General features: G+C 50.6%; 1 protein-coding gene and 1 long non-coding RNA gene across 16 annotated transcripts in view; one reads left to right on the forward strand and one right to left on the reverse strand.

Annotated features, from left to right (window-relative positions):
• Positions 1-1,678: 1,678 nt before the first annotated feature.
• Gm30541 lies at positions 1,679-21,805 on the reverse strand. Of its 4 annotated transcripts, none has more exons than XR_003952895.1 (3): positions 16,264-21,805; positions 8,010-12,162; positions 1,679-2,353 (listed from the first exon to the last, which is right to left on the reverse strand). It is a non-coding gene; the product is annotated as a predicted gene, 30541 (long non-coding RNA). The 4 variants fall into 4 exon arrangements; XR_003952894.1 differs by having other exon boundaries at positions 8,010-20,116; positions 20,584-20,753; XR_003952893.1 differs by having other exon boundaries at positions 8,010-20,128; positions 20,584-20,753.
• The window catches only part of Mxi1 (MAX interactor 1, dimerization protein), a 63,166-nt gene continuing 41,612 nt past the window's right edge, over positions 5,066-26,619 (forward strand). For 2 of the 12 annotated variants that reach the window (NM_010847.4, XM_030250763.1), the window contains exons 1-2: positions 24,351-24,658; positions 26,289-26,421. In NM_010847.4, the coding sequence (NP_034977.1) occupies positions 24,586-24,658; positions 26,289-26,421 (206 nt within the window). In that variant the 5' untranslated portion in view covers positions 24,351-24,585. Of the gene's footprint in view, positions 5,912-6,382; positions 6,782-8,008; positions 8,240-24,350; positions 24,933-24,965; positions 25,222-25,345; positions 25,539-26,288; positions 26,422-26,619 lie in introns of those variants that run through there. The other 10 variants (XM_030250764.1, XM_006526735.4, NM_001008542.3 and 7 more) reach the window with 10 other exon arrangements.

Below are 26,619 nucleotides of genomic sequence, written 5' to 3' on the forward strand. Positions count from 1 at the left end.
CAGCAAAGACAGAAAACACCAGAGCCTCTGTACCTTATGGTAAGTCTATCTGCCGTCAGTGGGTTTCTGGCTCCTCCACAGAGGCAGCATTTAAGTATTTAAACTTTAATGTGAGCGGCACAGACTGTCAGTGCCTCCTCTCGATACGTCGGAGCTGCAGAGCCATTCTGGCCAGGCAGGAGAGTACATCCATTCCTTGGAGTGCTGTGACCAAGCAAGGCCCTGCTTTATGTCTTTCATGTCCTGCACTTAAGGGCATGGGTCCGAGGGCCAGAGGATGGACATGCCCTTCTTGCCCTTTGATGAGCTCACAGGATTCTGGTGAATGCTGTAAGTGCTGGACATTGGGCAGAAAGCACTCAGAGCTGGCTGAGCCAAGTCAGGAGGAAGGAGAGAGGACGTAATAACGATCATAGGAGCAGGTGACACCAACTGAGCTTCCTTGTAGGGCAGAAACTAATTATCCTCTGCCCAGGTCTCTGCCCATAGCTGAGCTTATGTGTGGTGTGCTGTGAGACTCGGGATCATGTCACAGGAGTAGCGAATGGCCAGTAGAGGATGCAGAGACTCACTGCTGTCCTCATTCTTGTCAGGTCCCTAACCCTCTGTTCCATGGAGTCCTCTCGACAGCCAGAGAGGAGGTGCTGGCTCAGCTCAAGCCACCAGGTGATTCATATTCAGAGGCAAGCATACGCCGAACCTGAGCAGTGTGCCTAGGAAAGCTCTGTGGCTTGTGACTCAGGTGACAGAACAGGGGACAGAAGCCATGGTTACGAAGTCTGAGTACAAAGACCACAGGGCAAAGAGCAGGGAGGGGACTGGATGGAGACAGTCTGTCAGCATACAAGGAAAAGCCAGAGGTGGGGTGACAGCCTCACACAGAAAGGGTAATGGAGGGAAGAGAGGGCGAGGGAGGAAGAACGGGGTTAAAGAGCCCAGGAAAGCCGGGCGTGGTGGCGCATGCCTTTAATCCCAGCACTCGGGAGGCAGAGGCAGGCAGATTTCTGACTTCAAGGCCAGCCTGGTCTACAAAGTGAGTTCCAGGACAGCCAGGGCTATACAGAGAAACACTGTCTCAAAAAACAAAACAAAACAGTCCAGGAAAGCCCAAGCGGTCCACCACAGAGGTATAGCATCCGTGGCAATGCAAGGTGGAGAGTCTCTGGGCAGCCCTTCCATCACCTTCTCAGTAATTAACCGGGCTCTGTGTACGTAAAGGCATAATTACAGGCAAACCAGCTCCTTTGAAGTAAGAGTATAGAACGTCTGGGGGAAGAGGGGATAAATCAGGAACAATCTCACTTTAATATGTAAACGAGGTTGATAGACAAACAACACCAAACAAATAAGCCCAACAAACAGGCAGTCAGGAAAACAAGACCTAGGCTGAGCAGGCAACCCACTCCCTGGACCAACCAGAGGGTCCTAGTTGGCCTCATTAGGCGTTTCTGCTTTTCTTCCCCAGTTCACATACCTTCTGATCAGGGCAGCTGTCCCCTACCTGTTCTCTGCAGATATTCTCAGCAAGTTTCCAAAGAGGCCTGTTTACTTCTGGAATCAAAGCCCGAGAGAGAGAGAGAGAGAGAGAGAGAGAGAGAGAGAGAGAGAGAGAGAGAGAGAGAGAGAGGGAGGAGGAGGGAGAGGGAGGGAGGGAGGGAGAGAGAGGGAGGAAGGGTTCCAAAGGGCTTGAATGGTTCCTCCTGGGAAGCAAAGCTAAGCAGGAATGGAGCTGAGCTTGTAACCCCGCATCCTGGATGCCTGACCTGTGATAGAACCCCTGACGTACCACTCTTTCTGCGGGGGCCAAACTTTATTAGAGAATCTGTTAATTGGGAGGTGTGAGGGGGAGGAGGGAGAGAGCGAGCTTGAGAGAGAGCGCGAGAGCGTGCAAGGCGATGCTAATATGATTTAACACTTGATAGGCTCCGAAAAAAAAAATAAGGAAGGGACTTCAGGCTTTAGCCTGGCACATTCATTGTTCACATACATGCTACCAAAATGAATATATGCAACTAAAACTTCACGCAAGACGCTGGGGGCACAACTGCAAAAAGATTCCGTGAAACAAAAAAGCACTTCTCCTGCCTCCACTGTGTCTCTTGTGGTGCCATTGTCTGACGCTGAGAACTCACATAATAACAAAAAACAATGCCCCGTCCATGGGGGGAAACTTGATTTGGCCCCAGCAGTGGTGTTTTCCATGGGAGTGATGGTGGGGGCCACGGCTTGCTGTGGGAATCGTGCAAATCAGCACTTTATGGTAGATTTTCTTCAAGCCATTGTTTATTTTGGCTTTGGTCAGCTCCATGGCCCAGCTTGAAGACTCCCAGTGGGTTTTCGAAAGCTCACAGACCTATGAGAGATGGAACGGGGACAAATAAATAATTACAAAACACCCTTTCCCTACCCCCAACACTCATGGGTGGAGTGTGTTTGTCTCAGTGGGTGTGTCCACGCATACATGTGGTTTGCAGTACTGTATATATTCGACCCATTCCATCATTAAAGAATTAAAGAGAAACTCTGGGTTAGCTGCTAGCTGGCTCATTGTCTCTCAATTACCTTCCATTTGGGGCACAGGAGACCAGAGCTGTTTCAAAAAGTATCAGTTTTTGCAAAATAGCATTGAAAAAAAAAAGCTTGTTGGTCATTGTGCCTTCAGGAGGCTTAGTCCCCAGATGTTTGTGGATATTTACACATGAACCGTTCAGAGTCTGAGGGTTCTTAGAGAAATAAGGAGAAAAGTCAGTAATCATGCTGGCAATGGAATATGAGCATTGAGCTCACAGGTCTTCAGAAGGTCCTGGCTTTTCTCTGGCCAAAGGGTGCAGCGTTCAACCACGCAAAATCTGTTATAAGATGAAAAAAGCAACCAAAGAATATGTGGACAATGGCTATATTCTGATCCGAAATGTGAATGCATTTATTTCAAAATGCCAGATATTGCTTGTTCCTGTCATAGAAGCCGGTTAGTACATATTTAAGTCTTCCCCCTCCCCTCCCCCAAGTGTGTGTATGTGCAGTACACATGCATTTGTGATATAGACACACGCCATGCTTGTTTTGTGTGTATGTGTGTGTGTATGTGTGTGTGTGTGTGTTTGTTGTTGGTTTGTTTGTTTTGAGCGTTTAAAGACAGGGTTTCTCTTGTGTAGCCCTAATTGTCCTGGAATTCGCTCTGTAGACCAGGCTGGCCTTAAACTCAGAGATCTGTTGCCTTTGCCTACCAAGTGCTGGGACTAAAGTTGTGTGCCACCACCACCTGGCAACATATGCATTACTTGTGCTATGGCACACTTGTGTGAGAAATCTCTCCCCTTCCATTGTGTGGACTCCAAGGGCGGAAGTTAGGTCATCAGGCTTGGCTGCAAGTGACTCTACCTGCTGAACCATGTCACCTGAGCATATATCTTTTTAAAAGATTTATTTCATTTTATGTATATGTTGAATGTGTAGTTGAATGTATATGTGTCCACCATATGTGTGCCAGTGCCTATGGAGGCAGTGTTGGATCCCTTGAAACTGAAGTTACATGAGTTGTCTGATGAGGATGCTAAGCTGAACGTGGGCCTTTTGCAAGAACAGCAAGTGCTCTGAGCTGCTGGGCTATCTCTCTAGCCCATGGCCTATATTTTTAATTTATTTATGAACTTTTAAAAATCTATTTGGGTGTTTTGCCTGCATGCATGTCTGTCTTTACACCACATGTGCCTAGTGTCTGCAGAGGTTAGAAAGGGGTGTCTGGTCCCCTGGAACTTCAGTTACAGACGGTTGTGAGCTGGGAATTGAAGCTGGGTCCTCTGGAAGAACAACCAGTGCCCTTAGCCTCTGAGCTACCTCTTCCCCTATTTATGTTTAAACGTGTGCATGTGTTCCTGGGATGAACTCAGGGCTTTGTGCACGCTGGGCAGGTAAGCTGCCCTACCACTCTGTTATATTCACAGCCTAGTTTTATAATATTTTTGAAAGCACACAAAGGCCTTCTTGCAGGTCTATGTGTGTGTGGGGGGGGGAGTGGGGGGTATACACATGAGCTGTAAATGTTAAAGAGCATTTTGCAAAGAAAATATTCTTTGTTAACAAAGTTTCCATTTTCAGTCTTTGTGACAAAAGTATAGGGAAGTGTCTCTGGGCTGGTGAGGACAGGGGGCAGCACAAGTCCAGGTCCCCTTACGAGGTCAGTCTGGGTAGATTCCTTTTAGAACTGTTTTCCAGTGAAGTGCAGAAAAGTCTTGTTTACCTCATTCATTCTGACTTAGATTCAAGTTACAGCAGCAAAGGGGACCTAGGTTCCAACTGAGAAAGTTCTCACAGAGGGGCTGCCATTGTAGCCCAGTGTGAGAACACTTGCCCAGCAGGCACAAAGCTTTGATCTTCAGGAACAAAACAAAACAAAAATTCTTAGTATGTGCCCAAGATGTTCTAGGTGTAGTTTTGACTTAGTTCACGAAAGCATCTTCTCAGAGGTTTCAGGGATGTGCAAATTTTGACCAGGAAGGGTTAGAGGATTTGATTTGTTCAGTCTGCTTGAGTAGGCCGAGAACTCCAAGCCTTCTTTACCAGGCTATCCAGGTGTCTCCCACACTCTGGTCAGGCAGGCCTGGTGGCTCCCAGTGGCAGCAGTGAAACTGTTGGAGGGAGTAGGGGATAAAGACTCCAGGTGTGGGAGTGGGGAGTGAGGGAAGGAGGGAAGAAGAGGTTCCTAGGTTGCCACTTCTATCTAGGGGGCACTCTGTCAAGTGAAAGGGCAGGCAGTTGTAGTGACGCCCTGCTGTGAGCTTTGCACAGCTGGACTGAGTGAGTGTGGAGAGATGCTCACATCTCCTCCCGCTTCCTGGAAAATAACTTTGCATTTGAAGGGTTGCAAAGGAGTCGGTAAATCTGAACCCGGACAGGGTAGCCTGGAGACTTCCTCTGCTTGTGTGAAGGTACACACAGGTGTGTGTGTGTGTGTGTGTGTGTGTGTGTTCGAGCGTGTGAGGGGTCATGTGTAAAATGTTTGTGTTGGGAGGAGTTTCTAGTTACATGTGATGTTTCTATTCTTCCCGTCAGAATTGGGCTTTTATTGTTTGATTTTGAAATAAGGTCTTTTTTATTTTTTTAAAAAATGCCTAGCAGCTATCATTTATTGGGGACCTCCTATGTGCCAGGCATTGTGCTGAATTTATTTTTCTGTAAAGAAAAATTGTTTTTATCCAGGTCCACCTAGAGACATCCGAGGGTTTTTTTTTTTTTTTTTCCCATTCTTATTAAAGCACAGTGCTGTCTACGCAGCTAGGATTTGCGGAGAGGCGGGGAAGGGTGCTGGATAGGCAGGGGGCGGGCCCTGCCTCCCTAGCCGCCACCATTTATTTTGACCGGTCAGATGGCATCGGGCTCGCACTAGGACCCAGGCGCCACAGCGCCTCCGTCCGTCCTGTAGGTTCATTCAATCTCCCATACACACAGACCCACACAGCGAGAGCGACACACACTCACACTCACAACCGCACGCAGCGAGGCTCGGGAAGTCAGTCAGGCCGGCTCCTTGCCCCGGTGCCTCGGTGACTCCAGCAGGCCGGGTCTCCCAGAGGCCCTGCAGCTCGGCCGGCCGCGCAGCCCCGGACAAGGAGCAGCTCCGCGGACCCCCGTGCCTCCATGGGCAAACGCGGGCGGCCGCGCAAGGAGGCGCGCTGCGAGGGCGCGGGGCTGGTCCCCGTCGCGCCCCCGGCCATGCCCCCGGCCGCGGCCGCGCCCCAGCCCCCGGCGCAGCCGGAGGAGCCGGCGGGGGCCAAGCCCCGGTGCCCCTTCTCGGACATTTTCAACACCAGCGAGAACTCGATGGAGAAGCACATCAACACTTTTCTGCAGAACGTGCAGATTCTGCTCGAGGCAGCCAGCTACCTGGAGCAGATCGAGAAAGAAAACAAAAGTAAGTTTGGGGGCCCCGACTGCTCGCCTGCGTCCAGCTCTTTCTTTCTCACCCCCTTGTGCGACCCCTGTCGCTTACTCGGTTCGCCGCCGCCCCCCCGCAACAAACACACACACACACACACACACACACACACACACACACACACACACGTACCCTCGGCAGTAAAGCCGATGACACCGGAGAAAGGACACGCACGCACGCACAAAGCTGCTAAAGATGTAACAAAGACAGCGAAGGGGAGAGGGAGCCTGTCGGTGCCTTGGTCTGTCGGTCTCCAGCAGGCCCGGAGGACGGCCTGGCCGAGGAGTGGGGGAGTGTTGTTGTTTGCTGACAACTGGGCTGAGAGGCTGCGAGCTCGTCTCTCCGAGGTCGCCTTTCTTCCCTTTTTTTTTTTTTTTTCCTCCTTTTTCTTTCCGGAGCCTACTCCGGCAGACAAGTGTTTTGGTTTGGCTTATGGTTTTGGTTTTTTTTTTTTTGTTTTGTTTTGTTTTTATTTTTTTGTTTTGTTTTGTTTCTGTTTTTGTCGCTCGTTCCAGGGTTGGGTGGGGATGAGAAGCTGAAAGTTGGAAACCGTTTGCAGAGCTCAGGGCTTCCAGAAAGAAAACACAGACACACATTACAACAATAACAACCGCCACCACCGAACAGCTCTCCGCGCCGTGGACTCCGGCTCTTCTTCCTGCCTACTTCGTTTCTCCTTCCTTCCACAGCAGGACTAGGCTCAGGCCATCGTGTCCACAGACACAGTTCCCCTGTGCCTCCTTGCCTCTGGGATGCCACGGCCTCTGGTCCCCTCAAAGAAACAGGCCAGAGGAACCAGGCAGCGCCGGCAGCCCTCCCTGGACCTGCGGTCCTGCGCGCGCTGGGGTAGGGAGGGGGGGACTTGGCGAGGGGGACGTGGCTAAAAGCAAACTTTAGGATTCCGCAGAAACAATAGTTGGGGGAAAAGGTGTGGGCGGTTGTGTCCATTTTCTTTATTTTCAGAGACGCACAGGACGAGCAAGGCAAACGCCTTACAGGGTTCCGTCCACCCCCACCCCCCCCGCACTCCCCCCCAGGTGGAGACCGATGCTAGGAACCCCACCCGGGCCTGGGCTTCCTCTCTGTATTTGTTTCATTTTTGTCCCTGCCCATTGGAACCCCCAGCTCTCGCCAGGCATTCGACTCAGCAGCACCCTAACGGGGGCAAGCGTGTGCTGCGTCTCCAGCACCATCAGAATAATAGCTGTGAGAAGGAAGATCGGGCCAAGGGAGAGAAAGACTCACGGAGAAGAGAAAAACGAGATGTGTAATCTGTCAGAACAAGTAGGAGATCAATGGGAGAGAGACCCGATTGCAACGTGTCAGGTCTTGCAAGACCCCCCCCCCCAACACACACACACACACACACACACACACACACACACACACACACACACGCCAGCCCTCAAAACACAAAAACACCTTCCCCAAATACACCCGGGCCTTTAGGGTTAAAGTAACCGAGTATCGCCAGCGCAATTTGTGGGGACGGGGTAGGACCAAAACAAGGATTTCTGTTGGGAGGTCTGTGGTGCGATCTTTTCTTTCTCTGTCGCCTCTTTGCTCCGAGTGCCTGCCTGGCTTGCCAGAGGCACATCGCCGTCAGGCTGTGTAGCCGAGTCGCTGAGCGATTATTCACCCGGGTGTGTGTGTGTGTGTGTGTGTGGAGGGGGTGCACTCGTCTGGAGAATAGTTTCTGAAAAGCCCAGCTAGTAGGGAGCTGGGTGAAGAGGTGGTTTTGTTTGGTGTGTTTGCTTTTGTTGCAGGGGGAGGGGCGCGATTTCTGTAGTCGTCCCCCTCCCGGATCCCCTCTGTCGCTGGAGTCTGTCCCGTGGCGCCGACTCCGACCCGGGGGGGGGGGTGCACCCAAAGAGGGCACCTTGGCAATATTCAGCGAACCTCATCCCCCACCCCCACCCCCGCAACGAGGAATATTAAGGAGGTAGCCAGAGATTCCCTAGCCTCTCGTGTTTCCCCCCCCACACACACACACTTCATACCCGCAGACAATCGGAGACCTACCCCCCACATACCCCCCCCCCCGCGCCCTGGCCGCCTCCACCTCCTTGTTTACCCCGTGTCGGGGCTCCGGCGTGGCCACTAGTCACGTAAGCAGAGAGCCGGGCGCGCCCGGCTGGGCTGCCCCGCGCGGGGCGGGCCCGTGGTGGCCGAGCCAAGGTTCCAGAGGCCGGTGCAGTTAAGGGGCTTCCTCTCGGACCCTCTCCCTGGGTGTCCTCTCTGCAAGACGGCCGGCCATGGAGAGGGGCTCGAGAGCCTCTGCACCCCAGTCAAAGTCAACTTCATGTGCGTAATCAGCCCCTCGGCCCGCAGCCCCCCTCCTCCGACCGGCTCCCCGCGGGAGTATTTTTAGCACTCTCGCGTCTTTTCGCCGCTGCTGTTTGGCTCGAAATGACGTGATGCCAACAGCCCCCAGATTTCCCCGAGAGCGTGGGGCGCTGCGCCGTGCCTGGCTCGGCTGCAGCGATTCGGCTGCAGGCCCTCGCTCCCTCCGCGACAGCTCACGCAGGCGAGGGTGACCCTCCCGCAAACTCCAGGAGACCACTCGTCGGACCCCCAGATTGTCCACCCTTGCTAACAGAAGCGGCTCACTCTGGCCACTTTATTCGCCCCCCACGCTCTTCCTCCCTCGAGCGGACTGGGTCCCCCCAGTACGGCAAACGCCGGGCCCTACATCTGTCTTGCTTTATTGGGGGCGCTTCTCCGCGCAGCGGGCGCTCGCCGTTGTTTTCTGCTCGCTGCACACAATGCCCGCGCGTCACGGCGGTCCGCGTGTGCACAGCAATAACGCGAGTCGGGGGGCGGGTCGTGCGTGCGCCGGGCTCGGGCACTGCGGGTCGCTCCGCGCGCGCGGGGCTTGTTTTGCTCCAGAGCTCTGCTTTCCGAAACGCTTACATCATTCAGTTGTTGGGGGGTGGTTAGATCTGGGCGTTCCGATAGGATTCCAGCATTTCCCTGCCCCAGGCTTTTTGGAGGAAGTAAAAACCCTCCTCCCCACCTATGCTTTGTAGTTATTATGATGGGGGTGGGTGTCCAAGGTTTTGTTGTTGTTGTTTTTGTTGTGCGAGTCTTTTTTTATTTTTTTTATTTTAGGTCACTACTGCAAAGGGTATGGCTGGCTGATTCAGGTGCACAACCTCCCCGCCTTCATTTCAGCGAGTTCCCCTGTAATCACTTGATCTCAGTTTCTCCGCCTCCTCCTCCTCCCCCTCCCAGCGCTAGACACATGGTTTCCACATGGAGACAAACTTCTTTCCTCCGACTGGACTTGACCTAGCTGTATCGTCCAGCCAATCGGCAGCATCCGCCTCTCGTGACGTCACGCGTTGCTGAGGCCCGAGGCTGGGGGGCGGAGCCAGGACGTGAGCCAGGAAATCACTAGGCGCTGTAGTGCAGCCAGCTGGTCCAGTCTTTTCTTAAAGGGGCTCTCTTCTCTTAGACAAGTGCCTGCCCTTTCGACTCCATTTCGGGTTCGCTGAGCTGTGTTTTGAGGTGCGTCGGTAGCGTCTGGTCACGCGTTCACACGTTTGGTTTTCAGTGTTTGCAAAGTACTCAACTTGGCCGGAGCTTGGCTTATTTTCCACTGCAGCCAGAACTCCTTTTTATTGCCTCTTTGAGGTTTCCGTACTGGGAGTGTTCACCAAGTTTTGGCCGCAGTGATGAATTATTTCCATTAGATGGGGTGATTTTTCGTGAGGGAGGAGTTCAAATACTCAGTGTTGACCCTGTAGTACATCCGAGGGAAGAAATTCCTGAGGGTAATATAGGTACAGTCTCCCGAAATGTCACCTGGTGTGAATCTGTGGATCTCAAAAGCTTCCAGAAGTATTTATCATGTAGGCAGTGGCCCTGTTATCACAGACTTGGAAATAGCCTGTGACATCATCACCTATATGCATGTCTTCGCGGTTAAGAGTGCACGCTCTTCTTACAGAAGGGCCTGAGTTGCGTTCTCAGTACCCACGTTGGGTATCTCACAGCCACCTGTAACTCAAGCTTCAAGGACCTCCGGCCTCCACGGGGCTTTCTACAGATGTACACATAACATGCACATTTAAGTCCTAAAAACAAGTAAGCCCCCTCAGAGTGGAAAAAGTTAAGGTCTAGAGGGGAAAGATGGCTTTCAGCATTTGGGGCAGGTCTTTGGAGGTGGCATCAGACAGGGAAAGTGACAAGGTGGGGATAGAAGCCACAGTTTACTTTCTGGTGTAGACTGCCTGGGTTGGAGGTAGGGTGTGTTCCTAGGGGAATGGGTAGGCCCTGAAACAGCTTCTTCCTGTTGGTGTAGGAAGCTGGTGCTGGAAGTTGCTGCTGCGTGGTGTCATTTGGCCCCACCCTGCCTTCCTGACTTAACCTCCTCTGCCTGGACATGAAACCTCAACTCCAGTCCAGCAGGTCCACCAGCTATCAGGCTTCACAGTCATGCCCCTGTGTTTGGCTCAGTGGAGGACGCCCTCGTTCTCCTACTCCGCAGGGTTTCTGTGTCCTACCCTTCCTTCATGACGTAGGCCGGTCCCTACCCTCCTCCTTGAAGCCTATGGGCTGCTTCAGATCACTGGGTGTCAATTTGGGGGTCAGATTAGTTTCGAGAGTGTGTGATGCTTGGCAGTCAGAAGGATCAGAGGTCCAAATTCCTACTGTTGTTTGGACGCAAGTTCCTCAGCTTCTCTGAGGCTGCATTGTGTGAGCATAATGATAGCACCTCCCTTACATCATCACAGAGCGACTGGGTCACCTGAGACACAGTGCATGCTCAATAAATGGTAACTTCTGGGGCTGGAGAGACGGCTCAGCAGTTAAGGATCGCAGTTCTGTCTCTGGCACACACAGCAAGCAGGTCACAACTGCCTTGGCCCTAGGGATACAACACCTTCTTTTGACCTCCTTGGGTCCCTATATGCATTTGGTACATGCACACACTTGTACACACACACAGTCACATGTATACCTAATTGTTTAAAATGGAAATTCCCCTGAGCTCTCACAATCTTCTACTTGTTTCCCCTGTGTTAGCTTTGTCTCTGCAGGGAGAATAACAACATCTTGTGTGTGTATGAGTGTGGTATATGCAGACATTCAGTTGTGTGTTGGGTGTGTGTGTGTGTGTGTGTGTGTGCTTCTCTCACGTGTGCCCCGTGGAGGCCAGGGGTATTTTTTGAGACCGTCTCTTAATGAACTTGGAACTCAATGATTGGCTAGAATGGCTAGCCAGTGAACTCCTGGGATTTGCCTGCCTCTGCCCTGCCCCCAGCACTGGGGTCACCGATGGGCAATACCACACCTGGCTTGTACAGGGGGTACTAGGGACCCACACTCAGGACTGCATGCTTGAGTGGCAGATGCTTTCCTCGCTGAGCCTTCGCCCCAGCCCGGTTATTCAGGCCTTACAGGACCAGAGCACCTACAGTGTTTTCGTATGCATCATTTGGATAGTAGGTACTTGCTATAGATTTCTTAATGGGCTGCCTTTGCCATTTCTTGGCTATGGCATGTGATCAGGTTTGGAGATCAAAGACATGATCGAAGCTGGAAATGCTGGGTTCTGAGTGTTTGGGGGGTCAGCAAGTCCAGGACCTGCAAAGTAGATAGTGGGTCAGGTCGTCTGGCTAGCTGCATCTACATACTGTCAACAGCTGTGATCGGAAGAATGAATAAGTCCTTGCTTAGAAAGACGGCTCTGGAGTGACTTGTGCTGAGACGGAGGGCATTAATGTTCAAACAGGTTACCACTCTACACAGGAGGCATCTTTGGATGAACCCACTGACTCATAATAAGCACCAAGTGTCTACTCTCTGATCAACTTCTTTCCCCTGCAAGCTCTGTGGGGTGAGTCACAGTGGGGTGGAGAGGTAGGGGGTTCATTTTCAGAAGAGATTGTAAAGATCATTGCTAAATCAGGCCCCCATTTTTGTCCACGTTTTAAACTGTGTTTTTGGATTTGGTACGGGTTTAAAACGTAGTAGATGCCAGAAGTAGACGAGAATGTCATTGTGGCTCTCGGAACTCCAGAGATTCCAGGTGAAGGGGACCCAGGGGCTGAAGGTGAGACTTGAGGAAACTAAGGAAGTTGAATTGAGCTGTTGTTGCTATGGAGGTCAGGGAAGGAGGCTCCATCAACTACAAAGCGGAAGCAGCCGGTGCTCACACTGCTCTCAACTCCAACACTCTCCCAGGGCTCACCCAGGAACAGGTCTTCATCTGGAGATGGCTGAGCAAACATATAGAGATGAAACTGGGAAACAGAGGGTGCCAGCATAGCCAAGCTGTGGCTTCCAATCCTACTGCATACTTCCAGTGTTGACTCCCAAGGGTTAGCATGAGGACCAGCCGGGAGTTCTCTTTTCTATAGCGTGCACAATTTTATTACCTCTACTTTGCAGCAGGAGTTGAGGACTTGAAGTGCAGGGATGCTGGGTAACTTCCCCAAAGATCATGTGCCTAGTAGGTGGTAGAGCTGTTTGCCACCTGGGCCTCTAGCTCCAGAGCCCATATACCTTCAACCGTATACACGTGTACTCTTTTTACAGCTAAGGAATGAAGTCCAGGCGGATTTGAAATGACTTGCTTAAGGTCACCTGGCAACATGAAACAGGGCTGGTATTTGGAACACCCTGTTGATTTTCCAAAGCCTTCCTGTACACACCTTGTGTAGAAAAGTGGGACGTAAGTCAAGAGTAGCCAACCAGAGAGGGTTGGTTCTCCCCCACCCATACCCCCCTCCTCCGTTCTCAGTTATTCAACTCTCCTGGCCTTAACTCAAGTTCAGGGCTCCTAGGAAACACTCACTACCCCCTCCTGTTGCCTTATCCCAAGTCTGTCCTGTGGGCATATTAGAGGATCTAGGGCTGTCGCTATGGTACTGAGGCCAGCAGCAGGTTCATCAAATGCTGAGTCTTTTGCCAAAAAATAAAATAAAATGAAATAAAATAAAATAAAATAAAAATAAATAAATAAAAGAGCCAGGTCCCATTGGCCACCAAGATTATGATTTGTATCAGTCTTTGTGGATTGTACAGTTTTAGATCCCCCTGACTCTCTGCCCCACCCCCTGCTCCTACCATCACTTTCTATAAATACAGTTGGATAAATATTGATTTAAACTGGGTTTCTGGAGGAGAAATACATGCTTGCCCTAGCTTGGTTTTCACTTAGATACCACCAGCATGTCAGGCCTGGCACACCTAACCCCACACGGCCCTGGCTTCCAAGTGACCCGTTTTGGGGAGGTGAGTTGTGGTTTTGTGGCTTTTCAGTTTCTTTTTCTTTAAGGAAGAGAAGGGGGGAAAAAAAGAATCAGAAAGAGACAAGTGAGTAAGAGACACGACCTTCTGCAGGACAAAGCAAGCGGCTTTCAGTGCGCAGGAACCCCGTTCTTTTTTGCCCTCTGTTTTCAGTTTGGGGTTTACAGGAGGCAGGTGCTAAAGGCAGCATCTTGACCACAGGGCATGCCAGAAACCACAGAGCGTCCTTACTACGGAGCAACGAGGCCGAGGCCCAGAGAGGGACAGTGGCTTGCCCGCAGTGTCACAGCAGAGGCAGAACAAGGCCTTTCTGTGCCGTGTTCTCATCTGTGTGATAGGAGACTGGGTCATAGATAGAGCCCCAAATAGCTTTTGTCTTACAGGTCAGGTGCTCATAAGCTCAGCAGTTCTCAAGCCTGGTTTACTGAGCCCAGGGTGTGTCTGGTTATTGCAAAGGTCATTGCAACATTCTCTGTAGTCTTTCAAAATGAAGCTAATTTGACTTTGCTGCACTAAGAAAAATATTTTCTCGCACAGATGAGGGGTGGCGGGGAAGGAGACAGGAGCTGGTGACACTGGTGGCCATTCTAAGCTTGAACAAGGACATTGGGTGGGGTTCTAGACTCAGAGCCTGGGGAAGGGAGAGAAGAGAGGGGAGGGAGGGAGACAGAGAGAGGAAGGGAGAGCCTGGGATGGGCGTGGAGGGGGACCTACCCTCTGGATCTTTTCTAAACTTATGGCAGCAACTGCCTCTGACCCCATTGTCTCGGAGCAGCCTGGCCAGAGGTCTTAAAGCCCTCAAAGTCTGGCTTCATTTCTCTGGCTCAGACCAATGGGCACCTGCCACTGTTATCCTGGGCTGGAGGCTCAGTCTTTGCTTCCTCATCTGAGCAGGATGCTGGGCTGGGCCCCTCACTTGTGAAACATTTTGAAAGTTCAGGTGACTCTTGCTTTAAGCAACAAAGTCTCCAGGAAGCACATAAACAGGATCCCTTTCAAGATATTTTAGACCAGAGAAATTCCTCTTGAAGGCTTTTGTGGCAACTGCTTTAATAAGACAGAGTTACATTGTGGAACAGGAATTTCTCCCTAAATCAGTTCTGTGCATTAGCCCAGTTACTTGTTAAACTGTTACTTAAGGAGTGTATATGTACCATAGGGTTAGCACGGTGCTAGGTTCTAGCAGTTGTTACCTTCACAGAATGCATGTATACTCAATTTCAATGTCAGGATTAAAACATTTTAGTTACCCTTTAAAAAAAAAGGGGTCTCATGTAGCCCAGGCTAGCCATGAAAGATGGCTGAGGATGCTGTTTGACTTGTGATTCACCCCGTGCTTGGATTCTAGGCATTCTGTTATGGGTGCTGGAGAATCCAATGCTGGTGTCATGCATGGTAGGCAAGTGCCCACCAACTGAGTGAGCCACATCCCTACTCAGGAGCTCAGTTGCCTCAAAGTGAATCCCAGCCACCAGTGCGGGGGCAGGATCTGACTTGAGGTTTGTGTCTTTGGCTCTATGGACATTATGGATAGAATAAAAACTCATCCTGAGGTTCCAAAAGGAGTTCCAGCCAGACACAGTGGTGCATGCCTTTAATTCCAGCCCTCGGGAGGCAGAGGCAGGCGGATCTCTGAATTTTAGGCTAGCCTGGTCTACAGAGTGAGTTCCAGGACAGCGAGGCCTATACAGAGAAACCCTTTCGTGTATATGGGGGGGTGGGGGGGAGAGGAAGGTCTTCCTGTGTGCACTCCTCTTCCCCAGCCCTCAGTGAAACATTTAAAATGCTTTGTGATTTTATGTTTGCCCTCTTAACATCAACAGATCTGGTGGGCCTTCTGCATTTGAGGGTCCTCTTTACCAGTCACACTACCCTTCCACTGTCCAGACAGCATGCCCTTGGCCACCCAGCTCCAATGTCTCCTAAGAGACTGAAGCACAGACAATTACAAAGATAACCACGCTGTCCTGAGGGAGGACATGATTAGGAGAATTCAAGCTTAAATCAAAAAGGAGAGATTTGGTCTATCAAGTAGCTGAAATGTTTTACTTTGTCTATCTAGTGTCGCTACAAGGATGCAAGAATGAAGATGGTTTAGAGTTCTAATAGGCAATCCATTGTATTAAAGTAGAGGGCAGGTCCAGGCTATGTAACTTCTAGCCACGGGTGGCACGGGGAGCTGGTGTCTTCCTTGTTTTTATCTCTGAGGTGCCAGAGCTACAGAATGCCCTCCACCCCACCCCCAGTTACCTCCTATGGCAGCCTGCCGGTCCCTGTCATGTCTCCATGTCTCTTTGTCTCTTAAACTCAGAGTGCCTTGCATACAACTTTCCCTCATCCTTTTTTTTTTTTTTTTTTTTAAACCAGCCATGGAATTTAGCTTCATGCAACAAGAAATATCTAAAATGGTGGGGAGCCAAACTGCGTGGTGCCCTGAGAGTGAAGACTGTCTGCTCTTTAGTTCAGGTGCATGCTCTGGTTTATGTATTAGTCAAAGAGAAAACAATGCACAGTTCTAGGCTGTCTCCCCCGGGAGTCTGATACCCAGTCTCTCTCCCAAGAGACAAGTGCAGGCGCCTTCCTGTTCTCTGGAGGAATGATGCTAATGCCCGCCTTTTACTGAGCATTTACTGTGTGCTCCACAATGCTAAGTGCTCTGCATTAAGTTCTCACGAGCATCCCATAGGCAGTTTTATAGCTGCCCATAGCTTCAGCTTAGCAGGGCTGGCTCACTTTCCCAAGGCCACATGCTAGCAGCAAGAGGGCTGGGACTTAAACACACTCTTCTTCCTTGGGGGATTAGGGAGTGCCAAGATAACAAGAGGCAAGAGAGGGAGTCTGGAGTGTTTGAGTTACAGGCTGAGGGCTCCAGGAAGATATAGCTTCCTAGAGGGACTTCCTTTTCTCCCCATCCATCCTAGGGTGGAGAGAAGCAGCCAGGAGCTTCCAGGGTTTTCCCAGCATTGACACAAAAGCCATTCCCTGGAGGCTGATGGTCTTGGGGGGGGGGGTAGTTTTGCTTGCTTGCTTGCTAAAGCCACCTTGCCAGCACCCTCTGAGAAACTCACCGGACCAGTAGGGCACCTGTAGCACCAGAGGCTGACTGTCTGGGCTGTGGATCCACACCCTGCTAGGCTCCAAGACTTTCTGGGACGCCCCAGCTTGTAGGGCAACTGGGCTGGCCGGTGCTTGGCGCCAAGGGCTTCCGCTGAGAAGGCAAAGTCGAAGGCAGTGTGGATTTCCGCCATGGGCTCGAGGTCCCTCCCAGTTGTTGCAGGGACAGTGTGGCCCAGATGGTTCCTGTCGGACAGCACAGGGCTAACCTCCTTCTGTCCGGAGTAGAGCTCTAGAAACAAGAGTAATGTGAAAAATAACTGGATTCAGGTTACTTGCTTGTTTTAAAGTCTTGTTTCCTGCCTCGTGAAGGACAAAACCCAAACTCCCTGCCATACCTTTCGTCCGTGGTTTTCAGAGCATCACGATGCTCTTGGATGGGTACCCTTGCCTTCCCCCGAGGCTTGGCTGCCCCTGCTGCATCCCCTATCTGCTAAGTCAGAGGCTGCGTTTAGCACGCTTCATCACTTAAGCATTAGTCCGCTCCTCATGATTTACAGCTTTTTACTTGTTTATCGTCGGTCTGTGTGTCAGAAGATGAGAGCCCTGGGGACAGGGGAGCAAGCCTTTCTCATCTGCGCATAGCATTTGGCAAGAGGTCTGGGGCATATTTGCTGAACGATGAATTTTCTGAGTTAGCTTTTAACAAGAACACTATTGTACCCATTGTGGTGGTTTGCAGCTAGAACCCCAGCCCTGGGAAGGCTGAGGCAGGAGGATTTTGGGTTTAAGGATAGAGTGGGATACATAGCAACTTTTAGGGTAGCCTTGGCTACATAATGAGACCTTAGCTTGAGAAAAAAGTCCTCAAATAAAACAAAACAAAAGCTGAGAGCTATGCTCAGATGATGGTAAATAGTCTAGAATATTGTAGGACTTAGAGCATCCTTGTTTTCTGCCTGCTAAAGGCTACGGGAATCCCATTCTAACACACCCCAAAGCTGCCTAGAGGAATAGGTGAGACTGTTGGCCAATTTTTTCTAGCCAAATGTGTGTGGGGTGGTGGGTGGGATGGGGTAGTGTCCAAAGATCTGGCTTTGAATCTAGTTGCTGCTCCTGTTCCCTCGAGCAAATTTTTTACTCTTTCTGAACTTCTTCTGTCAAACAAAAATCTTAGAAATTGAGGGTTAAAAAGCTGACCATAGGGGCTGGAGAGATGGCTCAGTGGTTAAGAGCACTGACTGCTCTTCTGAAGGTCCTAAGTTCAAATCCCAGCAACCACATGGTGGCTCACAACCATCCGTAACAAGATCTGGCGCCCTCTTCTGGCGTGTCTGAAGACAGCTACAGTGTACTTACATATAATAAATAAATAAATGAATTAATAAATAAATTAATACATAAATAATAAAGAGCTGAATATAGACACAGTGCTGCGCATGCGAGCATCTGAATGAAAATGGCCTCCTATCCTAGGGAGTGGCGCAACTTCAAAGGATTAGGAGGTGTGGCCTTGTTGGAGCAGGTGTGGTCTTATTGGAGGAAGTGCGTCACTGGGGCGTGGCCTGCAGATCCAGATGTGGAACTCTAGGCTGTATGCCGCCATGCTTCTTGATGTGATAAGGATCAAACATTTGAACCTTAAGCCAGCCCCAATCAAATGTTCTCTTTTACAAAAAGAGTTGCCATAATCACGGTGTCTCTTCGCAGCAATAGAGCACTGACTGACACGGTTGCATGGTAGCAAGTTGGTAGGTAAATGGATTCATTTTGTTCTAGGCACTCTGGAGACTCCTAACATTCTAAAGTCAAGGTTGGAGCTGAAAGTGAGGGTGAGGTGATGTCATTCATATCTGCAGGCAGACCAGTAAGAGCCTGGTTTTTTTTTTTGTTTGTTTGTTTTGTTTTGTTTTGTTTTTGTTTTTTCGAGACAGGGTTTCTCTGTGTAGTCCTGGCTGTCCTGGAACTCACTCTGTAGACCAGGCCGGCCTCGAACTCAGAAATCCGCCTGCCTCTGCCTCCCAAGTGCTGGGATTAAAGGCGTGCGCCACCACGCCTGGGTAAGAGCCTGTATTTTTATTGTAACTGCTGCACCTGAAGCAGAAGGGGCTAGACATGTGGCTTAGTGCCCAGTCTGTGCCACCAGGAAAGGGCGGTGATATCCACAGAGGGCAGGGTGCAGGGCCACTCCAGGCCAATTCCTCAAAGGGGTTAGGAGGGTGATGGGAACTGGGGCCATGGCGGACTGTAAGGCCCAGTCTTAGCAGCGGGGTTGGTCTCTGGCTTTTTTTTTTTTTTTTTTAAAGTTTAGTTTGTTCCTGTTTAAGACAGGGCCTTACTACATAGCCCTTCTGGCCTGGAACTGCTATGTAGACCAGGCTGACTTCAAATTCACAGAGATCTACCTGCCTCTGCCTTCTGGAATTAAAGGTGTGTCCCAAGACATTCAGCTCCTTCTCTTTTTAAAAATGGTTTATATATTATTTCTAATGGCTTTAAAGTCAAGTTGCTTCTAATTGGGACAGGGGATGGTCAGTAGGTAACTGCCTGCTGTCGCCAGCACTCGCACCAAAGTCTGCGTGGCCCAGTGGCTGTGTGCAGAGACAGGAGGATTACTGTCTTTGTTGGCCACTCAACTCGGCTGAAAACTAGCAGGCTCCAGGCTCAGAGATGCAGCACGACATGATAGGGCAGGATACCCGAGGTCCTCTTCTGACCTCTGAATGGGTGTGCATTCAGATGCCTGTGTGCAGACAAACACACACACAAATAAGGATTTAGTTTGTTTGTTTGTTTGTTTTTTAAAAAGGTTCTTTGCACTAGCAAAATCTGATAAATGCAACAATCAAATAGCTAAATAAAAAGCAAGAAGAAAGAAAATTAGCTGGGATGGTAGCACATGCCTGCTGTCCCAGCACTTGGGGACGTGGAAGCAGGAGGAACAGAGCATTCAAGGTCATCCTTGGCTGCAGAGTGAGTTTGAGGCCAGCCTGGGCTACGTTAGACTCTGTCTTAAAACAAAACAAAAATTGCAATGTATTCATTTTTGTGGTGTTGGGGATTGAATCCGGGACCTTGGAGGGCAAGGCAAGCTTTAATCACCGAGCAGAGGCCAGGTTCTATGCACAGGTGTGGCTGACATCATGAGATCTACCAGCAGAAATGACTATAAAAACAAACTACAGGGGAGGATTCGGTGACACCAGCGTCAAAGGTCTCAGGAGGCATTCCAAGGAAGGCAGCCGCAGAGACCTGGGGGTAGGAGCTACACAGAGGGACCCTGGAGTTGGGTCTGAGGCTTGTGGTCATCATGGCCAGAGAAGCAGCTGGCAGAGTAACCTTTCTTTAGGGAAAAAATGAACCTTGAAGAGAAAAAGGCAGATTTGGGATGCCTTGGGACCCTTTAAGAATGTAATTTAATCCAGACATTTAAAGCATTGAGGTTGGGGCCCCACAGGTCGAAAAGACCAGAAAACTTAGCTCCACTTTAGTATGTGTGTTCTTACATTTTCCTTTTTTTAAACATGAGTCATTCAGAAAAGAAAATTCTAGAGATGAGAAGGTAACATGTAGCTTTAGGCCCAGGTTTCAATGCTTTCTCCACGGGTATGCCAGCTTGTGGCTTTTGTTATGTGGACATACTTCTCTGAACCGAAAAAGATGGACACTTAACACTGAGAAGTCAGCTTAAGGGGAGAGAAAAAAACAATACAAACTGTGAAACATTTTGAGGCAACGTTCACGGGACACCCCTTTGAGTTTCTTACCATACCACCAGCCCCTTGGTGCCCCCCACCAGGTCCGGGGTTCAGGTGTGTTCTCCAGGATGAGCAAGCAGGCCACTTAGCAGTGCACATTCACTGAATCCTGCAATGCAGACTTCCTCGAGCCAAGTATATGCAAAACAAACAAACAAACAAACAAACAAACAAACAAACAAAACCCCACAAAACAAAAACAAACAAAAAACCAGAAAGAAGGGGATATTTGAGAGTTTAGTTCACCATTATAATCACCAAAATAGCCTTAATAAGGGCCACTTAATAAAATGTAAAAAGCCCTTGGAGGCAAGAGAGAGGAGGAATGCGGGGGGGGGGGGAGCGGGAGCGGGGACAATGACTGAAATTTTACATATATATCCCTTCTTTAAGGCAAGAGATGGGTCAGGATGGAAGTCAAGTAGAGCTGTTTGAGCCTTTGCCAGTGGTCTGATCTCACTAGAAAAACTGGAGTTAAAAACAAGAAACTTCCACATTCAGCGATCTGGGATGACCCACCGCCTCCTTTGCCGCTACCCCCTCCCTGCCCTCTCCCTGTCTCCCCAGCCTGGGCACCTGGGTCGCTTGGTGCGTTTCCATGTGGTTGGGAAGTCAGCCGGCAGCCCTGGCGACTGGAGCCCTGGGAGACAGCAGCCACCTCTCGGGTTTAGCATTACGTCATCCCTTTAGACCCAAATTTATCTCGGCTGCACACAGCCCCGCAGCTCCCGAGCTGCCGCCGCTGACTTTAGAGCTTACGCACAAAGTTAGACAAGGCTGACTCACTGGGCAGAGCCAAGGTTTTCCGTGGCTCTTCACGTTTTTGGGCCCTGGAGGAAGAGGAGAGGAAGAGGCTGCTGTCTTTCATGTGGGAGCGGAGTGAGGGTGGAAAAATAGCTAACTGTTAATACAGTTGATTTCTAGGACCTCAAAACTCATGCCCCCTTGTCCAAACCTTGGTTATCTGAAAGCCTTCCAAGATTATTGTTGAAAGCCGTGCCTATGCGATAAACACTTCGGAAATTCGGAACCTGAGCCACCCCGGGTGTCCCTAACAATGACGATGGACTTGTAACTGAACTCGACCTTGCCTCCTTTCTCTGTGTCACCTGTCTGCATGCAGAACGATATGCTAATCAGCCTCCATGTGTGCGTTTGCAGTACATCACTTGGAAATTTCCATCTGCTAAACTGAGCTAGCGATTGAAGGGGCAGGAAGGACCCCACGAGTAGGGAGCTTGGCCTGCTTCTTCCCCATCCTCCCTCGATGGCGGCAGTGCCCTGGGACTTTTGCAGTTTTCAAATGGAGAAGGGGGTGGGGGGCAATAGAGGGAGAGGAAGAGAGAGACAAAGAGACAGAGACAGAGAGACTGACTTTATTTACTGAGAGGGTGGAACTAGAGTCTGGGAACGTCCCAGCTCTTGAATCTATAGACATGAAACCCTTGCTTCCTGCTTTCCCAACCACGTTTGTAGTGCAAATTGGCTTCATCTGAACTAAAGCAAAGCCATGGCTGCCTCTGGGCTCCCCCTGGCTAACTCAGAGCTTGGTGTGTGTGTGTGTGTGTGTGTGTGTGTGTGTGTGTGTGTGTGTGTAGGTGTAGGTTTCTGTACATGTATCAGCCCACTGTCACCAGGCCAGTGCTTTCCCTCATGTGCAGGTGGCCCCTTGGTGACTCTTGTAGGGTCAGCTGTGACACCTATAGAGCCTTTTATTGATGACCTTCCATTTGACTCTATAATGTGATCAACAAAACCAATTGAATTTTCAGTTCCTGGACATTTTTAGGTTTTTACATAATTTCCCAGTTGCATGCCACACAGGTTTTACCCGTCAGTGGGTACTTTAGACTCTCGGGTGCTATGAAAGTGTCTTACGAACTAACCAGTACCCCGGAGCTCTTGACTCTAGCTGCATATGTATCAAAAGATGGCCTAGTTGGCCATCACTGGAAAGAGAGGCCCATTGGACTTGCAAACTTTATATGCCCCAGTACAGGGGAACGCCAGGGCCAAAAAGGGGGAGTGGGTGGGTAGGGGAGTGGGGGTGGGTGGGTATGGGGGACTTTTGGTATAGCATTGGAAATGTAAATGAGCTAAATACCTAATAAAAAATGGAAAAAAAACAATAAAATAACAGGAATCAACAACAACAACAACAACAGCAAAAAAGAAAGTGTCTTACATTCCCAGAGCCCTTGGAATTCGGAATTGAATACTTTTAAGTAGTTCTGCCCATGGTAAAGTGACCTTTTAGACTCATCATCTGTCCTTTCTTCTTCCTGACCCAGAGAGGGTCTCACAGTGCAGCCCTGACTGACCTGGAACTCACTAACTCAGTGTGTAGACCAGGCTGGTCTTGAACTCACAGAGGTCTGTCTGTCTGACTCCAGAGAGTGCTGGAATGAAAGGCTTGCACCAACACACCGGGCTCTTGACCTCCTAGGTTTTATTTTCAGCTATAACAGGTGTTCTGAGTGAAGGTTTTTTGTTTTTGTTTTCTGGGACAGGATCTTTCAATGTAATCCTGGCTGTCCTGGAACTCACCATAGAGACCAAAACTCATAGAAAACTGCCTATATGTGCCTCCTGAGTGCTGGCAGCCACCACACTTGGCAGAGTGAATGATAGAAAAGTGGGGAAAAGTGAAGAGACCAAACTTCTTTCTACCTCTATCTAGTAACGTCCTTTGCTGGGATGGCGGTGGTTGTTACCAGTACATAATGGGAAAACCCATATGGCCTAGCCAACAGCTAAAAAGCCTAGAAAAGTCCCCCACCCCTACTGTGGCCTGTGAATACTTACTTCTTCTTTTGGGTCTCCCTGAATTTGACGAACATCCATTTCTTAAATGTTGTGCCAACTGCAGTATTTAAAAGGGCTGGCAGAATTTCGTAGCCTGTGACCTCACTGGAGATAACTTCATTCGCCAATAACATGACCACAGGAAGGGGACATTGTCTCCTCACCAAGAGCTCTGTCACTTTGGACATCCCCCAGCAGATCAACAGGATCAGAGTGAGGCAGACTGTGGCTACTTTCCACAGCTCCCAGTTTGCTCCCTGGACAGGCAGCGCCTCCAGCCATCTTGTGTTTGCTTTCCCCCAGAAAGTTCTCAGCCAGCGGTGCTTTTGTGCCCCAGGGGATGTGTGGCAATATCTGGAGGTATTTTGGTTGTCATGCCCCAGGGTGGTGGTGCGAGACTGGCATCTAGTGGGTGGGGGGTAGGGGCGCTGCTGAGCATCCAACAATGTACAGGACAGAACCATCGGGTCCAAAGCATCGCTAGTGCCAAGGTTAAGACATCCGTTTGAAGCGGGGCATAGGAAGAGGGTGGTGACTGAGGGCAGTAAGTGGCTGCTTTTTAGTGTGCTTCCTGCTAGTTACTGTCCCTGATGTCAGTTACACTTCAGGAGAGGAGCCTGGGAGGAGCAACCCTCAGCGATGAGATTATTTCAGTTAGACTTCACAATAAAGCTTACTGAATATGTGTTTCCTGGGAACAAGTCTGGTTCAGTGCCTGGCACGTGTCTGGCCTTACCATGATGCATACGTGGAAGAGATAAATCCATCTTATATAGGAGGGGAAAAGAAGCTTGGAGTCCACATAGCCAGAGCTCCGGTTTGAACTGAAGTCAGTATGAATCCAGAACAAAATCTTTATGTCCTTTCCTTGTATCGTTAGAACAGGTTTTCAGTCTAAAAACACTAATGGTATAGTGGGGGAAGAATCAGTTCAAAAAGAAGAAGGGACTAGAAAAACCTTTTGTCAGTGTCAAGACTGAGGGAAAGAAGGACCGAATGGATGTACTCTCTGGCTCTCATTAAGTGATCTCATGTTTTTGAACAGCGATTTTATTTATTTATTTATTTATTTATTTATTTATTTATTTATTTATTTGCTTCTGTGGCCCTGCCCTTTGTAGTTGTTACTTTCTCCGATTTTATTTATTTATTTATTTATTTATTTACTTCTGTGGCCCTGCCCTTTGTAGTTGTTACTTTCTCCTCTTTTAGAGGGTGAGAGAACCGAGGCATTGAAGTTCCACAAGAAAGCAATAGAGAGAGGACTTTAGGCCCTGAGCGTCATTTAAGAAATGAGTGTCCTTGGGAGCAGACCCAAGTCTTTTCCTCAGAAGCAAAGTCATGTAAATTTTTAGTCTCCCCATCCTTGGAACCAGGAAAGGAAAGCCAAGGAAAGACTACATCTCCCGGAGGCCATCGCGGAGTCCACCATGCGCAGGCGTACTGAGGCGGCCCATGTCCCTCGGCACCCGACGTGCACTGGCGGGGGGGTGGGGGGGCGGGACTACATTTCCCAGGGGGCAGCGGAAGGGGCGGGCGGGGCGGGTCTTGCCGCTGCTCCGGTCCCTCCCCCGTGCTCGCGCGGAGAAGTAAACAAACCGCGCGCGGGCTGCAGGCGGCGCGGCGGGCGCGGCGGGCACGGCTAGGGCGGCGGAGAGCGCGCCGAGCCGGGGCCGAGCTGGCCCGCCCGCCCGCCGCACATGTCCGGAGTCGTCGTGGGACTGTAGCCGTCTGTGGCGCCTCCTGTCGGCCGGGGGCGGGAGCGCGGAGCCCATGGAGCGGGTGCGGATGATCAACGTGCAGCGCCTGCTGGAGGCCGCGGAGTTTTTGGAGCGCAGGGAGCGAGGTAACGGCTGGACGCCGTCGCTTCGACCGCCGCCTCGGGCTCCGCGCGTGGAGAGCGGCGTGACTGGCGCGGCTGGCGAGGGGAGGTGCGCGCGTGTGGTGTTGGAAGTGCGTGCACCGGTGAGGGTGAAGCGCGTCCCCGCGCGCGGCAAGAGGAGCACGCGCGCGCGTGGGGAGAAATGTGCGTGCGTGTGGGGTGCACGCGCGTGGAAGTCCGCGCGCGGTTGGAGAGGTGGGTGCGTCGGGACGGTGGGGGTTCTTGCTCAGGAGTGCAGGTGAGTTCCGGAGAGGAGGCGAGCAAGAAGCTCGCGAGCGAGGGCAGGCGTGTGTGTGAGTGTGTGCGCGCGTGTGTGTGCGTGCGTGTGTGTGTGCATGCATGAGGTGTGGGCGAGAGCTTAGGCAGAGGAGAGGGGGCCTTAGGGGAGGACCCGTGCGTGGCTCTGGGCTGCAAGGGAAGGACTCTCGAGTCGCGCAGGGGCGGCTGCTAAGCGGACCGGAGGAGAGGGCGGAGGGCGCTGGACCAAGAGCTCTTGCAACTTGAGACTGCACTGGAGACTGAAGGGGGTGGGCGCTGGGGAGGTGTGGGTGCAGGAGGCGGAGCCTGTGCGAGCCGGGGGAGGAGTAGGGTGGGAGTGATGCCCGCCGAAGAGCTGCGGGAGGGGCACAGTGCTATTGTGAGCGTCCGAAGTGCAGTGAGATGGGATTGCCTTGGAGGTGGAGGTGGAGGTGGAGGTGGGTGGAGGAATAGGGAGACTGAGGAAGGTATTGGAGCGTGAAGAGCCTAAATGTTTCTGTCAGGAGAGAGGAGGTCCTTCCCGAGAAGTTGTGATCGGAAGAGTTGGGGCACGCAAAAGTGTGGAGGCTACAGAGGCACCGAAGAGGTGACTGTAGTTAAACCAAGGGTTTTCTGTTTGTTTTGGTTGGTTGGTTTTGGTTTTCGGTACAAGGTTTCTCTGTGTAGTCTTGACTGTCCGAAACTTAGGACAGTCTGTAGACTAGGCTGGATTCGAACTCAGAGATTGACTGCCTCTGCCTCGGAGTGCAGGGATCAAAGGCGTGCACCACCACCACCACCTGGCTGGCTTGGTTTGTTTTGTTTTTAAGGCACGTGAAATCTTTTGGAGTGAATGGGTGGGGGTAACTGGTGTTTCTTCTGGCTTCCCAGAAAGCATGCATACATCTGGTGCACATATATACTTCTGAACACTTATGTACATGTAAGAAAAAAATGAGCCTTAAAGAATTCTTGGAGGAAAGGGATTTGGAGAGGAAGGAGAAATTTGCTTTAGAAGACTTTCAATATACTCTCTTGGCAGTGGGCTGGGTCTGGGGTATGTCACCAGATTAATGTTCAGACAGTGAATGGATTTTTTTTCCCCTTAGGGTAGGGTCTTGCCACACGTAACTCAGGCTGGCCCTGGACTTGGGATCTCATCTCAGCCTCCTGGGTGCTGGGATTAAAGGGATGGCTAAACAGCAGGATTTTATCTTCTAACCAGAGCTTAGGCACATTTTACCTTTTCTACTTTGAGGAAAAAAAAAGTGTCAGGACAAGAACTTTGGATCTGTGGGTCTGTGCATTTGGGTATGTATATTCTTCTTAAACCTTTTTCTTCTCTTACGGTTTTTAGAGTGTGAACATGGCTACGCCTCATCGTTCCCCTCCATGCCGAGCCCCCGGCTACAGCACTCGAAGCCCCCACGGAGGTTGAGCCGGGCACAGAAACACAGCAGTGGAAGCAGCAACACCAGCACTGCCAACAGGTAGGGAGAGGATGGCGGCGGTGGGGGTGGGGAGGTGGGCATTAGGGAGCAGGAATGGAGGGGCTCAGACTCTGGGCTAATCCTATACATCTGCATCTGTTTTCTCTCTAATGCCAACACCAGAGCACACCGCCCTGGCTCTGTATGCAGAAGGGGATGATATAATCCCACAGAGGAGATTGAAATCACAGTGTCCCT

The sequence above is a fragment of the Mus musculus genome, chromosome 19 (genome assembly GCF_000001635.26).
Source record: "Mus musculus strain C57BL/6J chromosome 19, GRCm38.p6 C57BL/6J".
In the NCBI taxonomy this organism is placed as follows: domain Eukaryota; kingdom Metazoa; phylum Chordata; class Mammalia; order Rodentia; family Muridae; genus Mus; species Mus musculus.